General features: G+C 31.7%; 1 protein-coding gene across 6 annotated transcripts in view; it reads left to right on the top strand.

The window, feature by feature from the left end:
• The window catches only part of Csmd3 (CUB and Sushi multiple domains 3), a 1,205,819-nt gene that overhangs the window by 782,352 nt on the left and 410,599 nt on the right, over positions 1–12,868 (top strand). For all 6 annotated transcript variants that reach the window (XM_074069090.1, XM_074069089.1, XM_074069088.1 and 3 more), the window contains 2 exons: positions 2,774–2,912; positions 8,964–9,151. In XM_074069090.1, the coding sequence (XP_073925191.1) occupies positions 2,774–2,912; positions 8,964–9,151 (327 nt within the window). The remainder of the gene's footprint in view (positions 1–2,773; positions 2,913–8,963; positions 9,152–12,868) is intronic.

Raw genomic sequence — 12,868 nt, 5'->3', positions numbered from 1 at the left:
CTTCACTTAATGATGATTAGACTGAATGCACACGTACATTCCTAGAACAATGTGAGTTTATGGCATAATAAAGACTTCTGCCAGAAGTGTTCCATGTTTCAGACCTTTCTCTCACTAAAATAGTTAGCTTTGTCTTCTAAAATATGTTAATTTAAATGACAACTATTCACATAATTTTATTTTTGAGATATATAACAACCCTACAGGAAACCTAACCATGTGTCATCATAATTAGAAAGACCAAATAATCCTCTTAAAAAAATGGTCTTTAAAAGCTTTTCAGAATAGAAAATTAAATTTTGCTAAGGAAGAAAATTTATGGATTTTTAAATGAAAGTTCAATTACCTACAAATAGCAACTTTGGCAGTTTCACATAGAACATACTCAAGCTGGGAATGGTGGTACATGCCTACAATGCCAGCACTAGGTAGAGTGAGGCAGGAGAATTGCAAGTTTGAAGCCACCCTGATGGAAATAGAGATGCAGTTTCAAACAAACAAAACAGACCTTATTCAAATGGAGATTTCATATTGATGGTTAATTCACAGGTCAAATTATATATGTTTATTCTGGGGGGAGGCTAGTTCAAGTTATTTGAAGAATAACAAGGAATAAAAATATCCAGAACAATAAGTTTTAAAATTCTTTAAGATAAAATAGGAAGAAAGAAATAGGTAAAGAAGGGAAAACATACACACAGAATAAAGATTAAATGATTTTTTTAAAGATATGAAGGTGTAAGCCATACAGAATAGTCTACAATGTGTTGAAATTCTGATCCACTGTACGTTTGCTTTCTTCATATTTTCTGCATTGCAGAAACTCTGCTACTTTTCTCGTGGCTTTATGTACCTCTTGAAAGTAAAGCAAGCTAATGCAGTTGAGCTGTAAAAGAGTGAAGGAGAAAAGTTCAGAGCCAAGGCAATGGCTGCATTATGCAGGGCCTTACTGGTCAAAGCAGAAAGATGCCATTGAAGAGCATGATAAAATTTGTGGATTAAAAAAAATGCTCTGGCTGGAGCATGGAAGATAGTGTGACTATGGGGACCAGTTAGGAAAGTATTTCCGTACTCAAGGGATGAGATTGTAGTAATATAAACTAAATGTGAGTCATAAAGATAGAGAAACAAGAATGAACTTGAGGATGAGTTGGCTATGGGAATAAATGCAAGGATAATGTAAGTATGAAAACAAATACTTCGAGCCTTCTGATTTATGCAAATGGATGGATGATAATTTCATTTACCAATACAGGACATGATGGAATAAGATTAGTTTTGAGGTCTTCTTTTGAAAAAGTTTACTAGAAAGTGCTTTTGAGACTTTCAAGCCTTAGGAACTTTAGCAAGTTTGTCTCTCTGCATGTTGGTGTATCCATCCCCATGATTAGATGTTTATACTAAGTGACCAAATCACTGGAATTTACTGTAACTGCAGTGATAATTTTGAAGTTTCAATTATGTTTGAATTAAAGGAAATGCAAAGGGATAAAAAACAATAATAATTATAATGATAAGCAGAGGGTTTAAATTTGATGTCAGAAAGAAAAGGCATCAAAACACATGTCTAAGAAAGTGAATACATGTCTAAGAAACAGTATGATGAATCTATAATTTGAAGGACATTACTCTGACAACTACATGGAAGCAAGAGATAAGTTAACAAATGAGACAAAGGGAAAGTTGCTAAATTGAAAAAGGCCTTAATTATACTAGTGATTCTGGAAAAAGTGAAGCTGAAAGTTTGAGATAGCAGGTAGAATGAATTAGCAGGGTTTGATTTCATGGATGAGAGATGAAACAGGGCAAAATCAAAGCTAAAAATTTAAGCTTTTTTAAGCTTTGAAGATTAAGAACATGATGGAGACACACAGTGTATTTAAGGAAAATTATTCAGACTGGAGAGTGATCAGTTTATTGAATGACATGCTAAGTGTAGCTATGTCACAGTTTTTAAACGAAATATCTTTATAAGGGACAATAATCATTGAATAACAAAAGTAATTTGACTAGATGTGACTTTACACTCAAAAATAGCCTGAATACATATACACATGGAAACATCATAGTGAAACTCTCTGTACAGATATCTTAAACTGGCACTGGTGAGAGGGGGGAGGTGTTGGGGAAAAGAGGCAGGATGGTGAATATAGTACAAAAAATGTGTACACATGTAAGTAAATCCAAAATGATACCTGTTGAAACTACTCCAGGAATCAGGGGAGGGAGGGATGAAAGAGATTGATTGAGGTGAATTCATGTATGATATATCTGATACATGGTAAGAACCTATGTAAATGCCACAATGTACCCCAACCCAGCACAACAATAAAGAACAAAAATAGTATAAGTAACTCTAGAAAAAAATTCATTTTTATAAAACAGAACTAGAATGTAAAACAGGTACTACCTGGGCATTGGTAACAGTAAGAGGTGGGAGAATATAAGGAAAGGGTGTAGGAGGGTGAATATATAGAAATATTATGTACTCATATATAAAAATAGAAAAATGAGACCTGTTGAAGCTATTTCAGGAATGGGGAAAGAGGGAATAAAGGAGAATGATGTAGGTGGTGAATTCAATTGTGATATGTTGTAAGCACTTTTGTAAATGCCACAATGTACCCCCAGTACAATAATATGATAATGAAAAAGAATTAACTAACATATAATAGGTGTAGTAAGAAGTTCATTTAGTATTATAGTTAGTATTAAAAATAATTTTTACAACATATTCTAAAAGTTCTACTTCTTCTCTGATTGTATTTTTCAGCTCCATGTGGCGGCCATTTTTCAGCTCCAAGTGGAGTGATTCTCTCACCAGGATGGCCAGGATACTATAAAGACTCTTTGAACTGTGAGTGGGTGATTGAAGCTGAACCTGGACACTCTATCAAAATTACATTTGAAAGGTCTCTGCAAATATTTTTCTACCTTTAAAGAAAAGGTTATATAAAAGAATAGCTGGCATTGTATTTCTTTTACCAAATCAGAGTATAATTTTATTATAATAGTCAATTGTGCTTTGAATGTTATGAATCACTTACCACTTTTTGACCCTTCCACCTGCTGTCAAGTTAATTTTCTATTTGTTTAATGCTGTATCCATACTATTGAAATATGCAAGAGTAACCTTTTTGCTTTAAGTACATGTATAATACTGAGACACAAACATGCAACCTTTAATTTAATTAGTTTAGTTGTCCCATATTTTGAAGAGCTTGTGAATTCTCTTTGTATGTTTTAAGAGGCAAAGTGCTATAAATAATTTCAAATTGATACCTTATTGCCACCCAAGATATATAAACTCAATATCCAGGAAATCAATTTACAAGTCCTAAAAATGGCTAGCTTGTCAGTGTGTATTAATGACAGAACAATTGACATTTTTCCCATTATAGAATTAATATTGCTGGTCAAGTAATCCATATAATGATAGATTATAATTTTGGATACTTAAAAAGGTAAAAAAATGAAGTTTCTGTTCTATTATTTGATCAATACACACAAATCAAAATAGAATATGATAAATAAACAAATACAGAAGCATATCTTGATTTTAGCCTAATGTTTGAATTTCACAAACATAGCTGGACCTTTTTATAACTCAAGAAACCCATCTCAGATTTAATCTATCTATGATAGCATTAAAATTTATATGATAAAAGCAGATTCTGTTTTGAAAAGTGTAAGGAATTAAATATATCTTATGGCATCATCCTACCTGACTATGACCTACACATCTTGACTATAAATGTGTGAGCTTGTTAGGGCTGCCATAACAAAGTACCACAGATCAGAAGGCTTAAACAGCAGGAATTTATTCAGAAACCTTAAGGTGAGAGAGGTTAACATGAGAAGGGGATCAATAACTAGTATAAAGATAAGTTAAAGATGAATCAACACATGTGTACATGAGAGCAATGCTAGGAATGTTTCTGTATAGCTGTCCTTATCTCAACTAGCAAAAACACTTTGTCTTCCTTATCATGCTTATGTCTTTTCTTCAACAAAATTAAAGATAAGGGCAGAAAAGGTTCTTCCTGGAAGTGAGGGGGGGACAGGTAAGGAGAGGAGGGGCAGGGGGAAGAAATGACCCAAATAATGTAAGCACATGTGAATAAATGAATAATTTTTAAAAATTTTTAAAAAAAGAAATTTACTTTATCACAGTTCTGAGGCTAGATTTCTGAGATCAAAATGTCAAAAGATTCTTTCTTTTGGCCTCTCACTGGCTTTTACATAGCCATCTTCTCTGTCTATCTGGACATGGTCTTCTCTGTGTGTATTTTTTATCCTAAACTCCTCTTTTTTTTTTATAATGATACCTGTCATATTGGACTCACATCAACTCATATTTTGTTTTATCTTGATTATTTCCTTTAAGGCCTTTTCTTTATGGACACATTTTGAGGATTAAAATTTCAACATGTGGATTTTGAAGGATACTTAAATTGAACCCATAATAATGATCTGCATATTTGCAAAGTATACATTTTTAATTTGGAATAGATTTTCAGGGTTTGTTTTATTTTATGTTAAAACCATATCTGCTCTTCAGTGGTCAACATGGATTGTGTTTCCATAGCAACTTTAAAAAGCTTGAAAAGCATGTCGTTTATTCATTATCAAATCTTCATCTAATATCACTGTTCCATGAGGGAGTCACACAATTTAATCAATTTTATCTCATTGCAAAGAAGTCTGTTCATTTTGGAATGCACAATATAGCATAATATCAATCACATTGAGTAACTTTCAATATTTTATTGATTTGGACAATAATACAGATTTAGTCCATCTTTTTTAATTTATTAAATGTAGAGAATTGCATTTGAAGGGTAAGTATACTTCTCAATCTGTCATAATTAATATCATGCTTTATGTGAATGAATATATATATGTGTGTGTATTGTATGTGTGTGTGATAAGTTCCATATTTTCTGTCTTGGACTGAATAGTGTTTTACAATAGGAGTCATAATGTAAATTTCACATTTTATTATGTCTTTGTAGTTGGTAGTGTTCATCACCCAGTGTCCATACTGACAGTTTTGTCTTTGTGCTTTAATATCCAAACAAAAATCCATAAACCCATGCAGAAGGAAGTCTATTCTTTCCTCAAATTGTCTGAGAACATCTGGGGATGCCTTTGCTCATTTCTGGCTCTGGTTCCTTCTTTCAGAATCATCTCTCATATGAGAGCTGAAGCTGCTAACATCTCTCATCATTACTATGATTATTATTTATATCACTTCCCTTAATTCTCAAAAAATATAATACAAGGGAAAACCAATAAGATTATTGAAAAATCCAGGAGAATTTAAAATTAAGTAAATTATCAGTGTCCCAAGGTGTCTTAAGAGTTGCCATCAAGGGAATAATTGTATCTGTGTCTCCAGTCCTATCTCTTATCCCAGAAACTTATTTGTCTTTTTTGCTAATGACAACAAATAATCATCAGGCTGGGTACATTGGTTCATGCCTGGGATCTAAGCTACATAAGAGCCAAAGATAGGCTTAAGATTGTGATTTTAGGACACCCAGGCAAAAAAAGTTAGCAAGACCCTATATCAAAGAAAAAGTTGGTCATGATGGTTCTTACCAGTAATGACAACTAAATGAGAAGGAGAAGTAAGAGGATTGTGGTCTGAAGCTGGCCCTGACAAAAAGTGTAGGACCTCTCCTGAAAAATAACCAAAAAGGAAAAAGGGCAGGGAGTATGGTAGAGCACTTGCCAAGCAAATGTGAGCCCTTGAGTTCAAAACTCAATAACCAATCCTGGAGATAACTCTGATTAGACCTGGGATGAAGAATGGTTCTCAAGATCCAAAGATTTTGGCTTCATCCTTGACAAGCAAGACTTGTCAACTCTGTCTCATGCCTTATCTATAATTACCTCTCAACTAAATTGCAAAATTCATAGCTTCTTAATCCCAATCATTTACAAAACTTTTCCTTGTTAATTAGCCCAAACACTAGAAGAATAAGGAGTAAAAGTGCCTGAAGAATTTATCAATGGTATTTTCAGTATTTTAGAAAATACTGAATAATATCAACATATTTTATTTTACCATACTACTATATCTATGATAAAAGAAGACCATGGAAATATCCAGCACATACCAGATTCTTGAAGTGCTCTTGTAAGGACACTGGCTTCTCATTCTTTAATAATTACTTTTATTCTGATAGTATTTTTATAGGAGTTGATTGCAAGTACTGAGTTTTATTTATTGTAGAAGTATCTCACTTGTTTTCCCATTGCTTAAACTAACTTGGTTGAAATGAAATTTTAAGAAAAATCAAAGATGGTGACAGCTATTTCATAGTTTTTTGTCTATATTCACAAATGTACTAATTGATTAGAATTAATCTACAAAAAATAACAATATTACTTACAAATATATGGGTCATTAGTTGAATTCTTGAAATTATATCAAACAGCCTAAGTTAATAAAATCATAAGAAATATGACTTTTTATCAATGCAAAACAAGACAATAACATCAACTATTTACCTGTTCCTCATATAGCCAAGAATTTTATAACTCTCATTCTCAGATCCACAGAGGAATTTTTACTGTCACTTCCTCCCACAGTTCCTAAATTGTCTTACTATCTGGCAGCTCCCAACTCAGAATAAGAGAAACTCATTTTTTTCTCTCAATTATCCAAAGCTTGTCTTTTTACTCATTTCCTTTCCTCAGCACCTGTCCACAATCTTTTGGCATGAGATTCACAGAGATTTTTAAAAGTTTTAGTACTATTTCAGTTTGACCAGAATATATTTAGATTACAGAATAATTTTTTAAGACAACAAAAAATGAATATGATGAAATTCAATTTCATTTTAAAAGTCATCTAAATTCCATAATCTTTCTTTATTATAAATGATAAACTAAATATTATAAATGCACAGTAGACTGAGGCAGTTCATGAGAAATTTATAAAACTATCTTAAAAAACAAAATGAAATAAATTCATCATATAATCTTATTGCATTTTGTGTGTTATTTCAATTTATTTTTATAGTTCCTTTGATTAATTTTTCTGGTATGATTTTCTTCTTTTTAAATATTGTTTGCTACTGAACAATGTTCTTTATATCACTAGCTAAAGTTATTATTCTATTAAGAACTATGTCTCTTTATGTTTTAATTCAAAGTAATTCTCAATTCTTTATGCATTGTAATTTACTATGTCAGCTGAAAAGCTATCATCGTGAAACTGCTGTTTCAATATTCACAATAGATTGACTACAAAACAACCAAACAATAGATTCACAATTCTTAATTGTCTGATCATTCATTTAAAGCACTTAGTGTGTTCTTATAATTTTTCTCTTGCTATACTATATTATATCTTTTCTTATGGAGAATATGTTCCAATTTTCAAAATTAGAGCTAAAATAAATCTATAAAGTTGACACATTTTTCTAAGTATAATGCTTAACAGAATATAACAGTGACCAAATTTTAAAAATACTTCATTGTTATATCTTACATAGCATTGAATTATATGTTTCATATTGATTACTCATATGTCATATTCATATTCATATCAAAGGTTGATCAGATATGATGAAGAAGAATTTATAATTTGTTTTATTCATTTGATTAATTCTAGGTATTTTTTTGACCACGTTTGAGTTTTATTTGGAAGAGTAATGTACTTCTTTTACTATGTCCTGGAAAAGCCTGACAGGCATGAGAGTAAAAGTAATTCTCTAAAAATTAGAAGAGATTTCAAACGGGAAAAGGTTTTGTTTTGTTTTGCTTTTTTGTTGTTGTTGTTTTGTGTTGTTTTGTTTTGAGACAGTCTCCCTTTGTAGTCCAGGCTGGCCTAGAACTCATCATCCTCCTGCCTTAGCCTCCTGAGTGCTGGGAGTACAGGCATGTGTCACCATCCCCAGAGAGGGCCATCCTTTCAACATCTACAAGCCAGAACTGAAACATGTTTAGGGAAACCTTAATGAAAGTAGGAAAAGAATTTCCTGGACTTCTAGATAGCTATGAGAAGGCAAGAAGTTGCTCGCCTTTGCCTAAGTCCACAGGAGGTTTCCACAGTTTACATCTCTGCTCCTGATTCACAATGTAGTCTAATCTTGAAGTGCAAGTAAAAGAATACAAAATGCCATTTCATTAAAATATGCATTATAAACATGTTTGTTGCAATTAATAAATAGTGATATCATAAAAGTTGCAAACAAAACAATACCAAAAACCTTGCAATAAATCAACTGAAATAGTATAGTTAGGATCAGACTGACTGAGTTTTGAGGCCTCTTTGTATCATTTAATATAGTCTTATACTACATAAATTCTGTTTAGAACTGAGGTTTTACCTCAGTTTTCATATTAAAGAAGGGTATAATAGGAGCTATTTTGTAGGGTTAGAGGGAGGATTAAATGTAGATAACAACAGAGTCTAAGACACTTAGCAAACACCAACTATATCATCATTAGTTGTCCCTACATACAATTAGAACATTTTCAAATACAAACTACATGAAAACTTTAATGGTCAAAATGAGTTTGTCCAAAAAATGATAAAGCGAAAGTCAGAATTGAAATGGATATGCTATGCAGATGAGATTCGGTATCCAATTGAAAATGAACATAAATCACATGGTTTCCTACAGAGAGGAAAACAGCAACTAAAGGTGATTCCAAAAATATGCATAATTAGTGAGCAGCCACTTATTTACCGACAATAATCCATATTTGAAAGGTATGTCACTTATGAACAAGTATATGCACATACCTTTTTAATGAAAACTTTCCACTGAAATAAGAGCTCTGTCTTTACAAAAAAGACAGTGTTTGAAATGATATCTTAGATATTAGTAAACTAAAGAATATTATAAAATCGTCAAAAATTTGAAAAGTAATTGAAATGACAACTTAAAGGATTTTTTCCCCAGATCATGTTCTTCTAATCGACATATGTCTCTTAATCCTAGATTTCAGACTGAACTGAATTATGATGTCTTAGAAGTTCACGATGGGCCAAACCTTCTGTCACCCTTGCTTGGATCTTACAATGGTACCCAGGTGCCCCAGTTTCTATTCAGCAGCAGTAATTTCATATACCTTCTATTTACAACTGACAATAGCCGTTCCAATAATGGCTTCAAGATTCATTATGAAAGTAAGTAATTGAAAAATAATTTTTATTTCCCCATTTGGTTTGTCATACATTTGGTATTATCATTGTGTTACTAAAAGAACTAATAACTTCATTTACTTTTTAAAATTAAAGCTTTCTTTGATTTATCAGGCAGCTAATGCTTTATAAGGTGTGCACTTTAGTGAATTCTACAACAGATTTTTTCAACAATATCTATCTAACAACATGTTGGGAGGAAAGACTAAGGAATGTCAGAAGTATCAAATAATTCTTTAAAATGAGATCATGTACCAATTACTTTGGATAGTTTTAGAAAGCAGACAATAGGCAGTAAATTTCACTCTAAGATACATATAAACAATGACCCATTCTTTCAGCATTTACTCCACAAATTCAATTATTCTTTCATATTTTGCTCATGTGAATTGCAAGTATTTTCCATTTAACATATTCAATTTTATTTTCAGTAAAACATTAAAAATTACATTAACATTGAAAATTCAAATATATCTACAAATGTGATTAACATAACTAGTCAAAGTTTGTAGTTCAGAGTGCTGGAATCAGTTTCTAATAATCCCATTCAAAAGTTCACTATTGCATATAAAAAGTCTAAAAGATTTCTAGTTTTAAAAATATTTGATACAAGGATTTATACAGACATAAATCTGTTCTTACTTGTAAACATCTTGCATGTGTATGCACTTGTTAGTGTATTCCATATAATGTATTTGTGCATGCACACACATACACATATATGAGAACAAATCCACATATGCAAATTCTATAATGAAATGCACTTCCATATTGCATGAAAGATAGTTTTGGTAGATGGATATCAGCATATGTAAGAGGGCTGTTGCAAAATATCTTTATTTCAAGCTCAGAGATTATATTATTTATTTTTCCATTCAAGTGTGTTATGATCCTTTTACCTTTATGAAAAACATCTCTGCATCTGAAATTTACAGCTTTGTAGTTATTGTTGGACAACTGTCTTCCACAGATACCACCACTGAATTCATGAGTATTTAAAGCCATAATTGATATATTCAGTGCTTTTTCTCTTTTAACTTTCTTATCCACAATATTATTTAATTATTTTAACTTCCTTTATTTCCTGCTTTGTAATATGAAGTATATTTTTAAACATTACCCTAAAATACAGCAAAAGAATTCACACATATTCGGACATTCAAATGAACTAAACTGTTTTAGCTGAAACCTTTAGTTTACCTTGCACTTATTAAAACAATCAGTCACATGCTGGTGACTCATGCCTGCAATCCTAGCTACTCCTGAGGCAGACATAAGAGAGATCATAATTTGAGACCAGCCCGAGGAAATAGTTCAGGAGACCTTATCTCAAAAATACTAACCACTAAAACGCTGGTGGGGTGTTTCAAGTGGTAAAGACCCTGCTATATAGTATAGTATAGTTTGGCCTCTATACTGCCAAACAGACAAACAACAACAAAAAACTGAATGGCCCAAACAATGTATATGCACATATGAATAAATGAATAAAAAAAAGAAAAAAAACTGAATCAGAGAAGTCATCTTTAAAAATCAATTTCAGAATTAATTCTTACAATCAATCAATGGAAATCAATATACAGATGCCTTTTCTTTCAGCACACTGCTGCATTCTTTCCCCAGGAAATCACATTCAATCCCATTCTGCCCAAAATATTTGGTCTTTGTCATGTGTCAGATTCAGGACAATTTTAAGGATTAAATGTAACCATTCCTACAAAGTGTCAGCATAAAGGCTAACACTATCAACAAATGATAAATCTTATTTTTCTACAAAAATTAAACATATAAGGTATAAAAATAGAAGTTTGGCTCAAATCTATTCTTCCTGTCAGCAAACTTGTCACTTATGTCCTAGGTAACATAGTTCAAGTTACTACTGAATGCTAGAGACTCAAAAGACGAACTGAGGGAGGGTGAGTTTTATGAGTGATATGATTTGGTTGAATCTAACAGGAGACAGTAACCTTCTATTTAAATTAGTTTACAAGAAATAACCTTCTCTTATTCTTAATCTATTAGCCTTGTGGTTTATTTACTATTGTAAAGTAATTTCCAACATCACAAATTCTTGATTATCAAAAAACAAACAGAAAACTTCTTTGTTTGCCATGTTGCTAATAAATTCCCTAGCTAAAGGTTACTAAGCTGTCTTTTGTTAATGAATCATTCACAAAGCTTTAGTAAATTGTTAATAAAATTTAAAATATATTTGACATTTTGTGGATTTCTACTTTGAAAAATAAAAGTCATTGAAAGAGGAAAGAATTTGATTTCCCAGTGGACTGAAATCCTACCAGAATAATTTCTTGCAAAAACACCATAGCTTCACTCCAGGCTTCCATTTTCTTCCCTTTCCTGAGTCACTTTTTGCTGCACTCTGACTTCCCCTCAGAACAGGGTGATTGCAAAAACTCTACCAATAAAGTAAGATTATTTATAGTTTTCAAAACACATTAATTAGAATGACAATAATTTAGAGTAGGCTTTAGGAACATAATCCATTTTTTGTTTCAGTATAGATCCCCTCTCCAAAAAATCACTTCTGTTTGTTATGTTGCACTATTTGAAATACAAAAACAAAAACAAATCCATGAGGTTGCTGTACCCAATCTCCCATGGACACTCAGGGATCACTGTGTAAAGTTTTCTTGGATATCTAAATACTGCATAACATATTGAAATTATAAACAGATACAGAACAAACCTATTAACCCAGATATTCATCATCTAAGGCATAATTTTTATGTGCATGTATAAATATAGTTGAAGTTTTATTTGTGGAAAATGGTACACATCAGACAAGACCCAGGACACTCAGGGTGATATAGTTATAGACTAGGGAACTAAGGTAGAAAGGAGAAAAATAGAAAGGGTGAACCAATTCCAGTTATAATACATATATGCATGGAAATGTCACAATGAAACTCCCTGCATAGCTATCTTAAAGAAGCAAAATGTCATTTATTAAAAAGAACAGAGAACAGAAAGACAAAACAGGTCCTGACTGGGTGATGGGTACCAGTGGGAAGGAGGAGGATACAAGGAAAGTGGGTAGGAGGGTGAAAATGGCAGGAATATTCAGTACACATTGTAGGTAAATCGAAAAATATGATCTGTTGAAACTATTACAGGAATGGGGGGAGTGTATAAAGCAGAATGATGGAGGGGGTGAATTCAACTATGATATATTATAAGAAATCTGTAAGTGTCACAACGTACCTCCCGTAAAATAATAATAAAAACAAAGTATATATGAAAAAAAGAAAATGATGCACATCTAAAAGAATGTAAAATGTAACTAATAGTTATTAGGTTTAAGATTGATATGGAAAAGTACTAAGAAAAAAATCACAACTTAAAATGTTCTAATAATTTTATTACATAGAATAAATAAGTGAAAAGTTTATTTTGAAATTTTTACTATTTGAAAAAACTAAGTTTCATGAAATGATAGGAACAATGAGATTTTTACTATTCCTTGGTATAGTGTCAACATGAACTTCTGAAAAACGCATGTATGTTGTCAAAATAAGAACCTTTTAAAACTACTCTACCAATTGCATTTAAATTTTAAAAAACTAGCATTTTATTAAGTATTATTAATATGCTGATATCTATCCATCATGATCTTTTTCAGTTTCTCATTTTTGGAAGTGGAAATATTTTTCTATTGCCTTGAATTCTACCTTGTGTTATTTA

This window comes from Castor canadensis, chromosome 3 (genome assembly GCF_047511655.1).
Source record: "Castor canadensis chromosome 3, mCasCan1.hap1v2, whole genome shotgun sequence".
NCBI lineage: Eukaryota > Metazoa > Chordata > Mammalia > Rodentia > Castoridae > Castor > Castor canadensis.
This window is presented reverse-complemented; position numbering and strand designations above follow the sequence as displayed.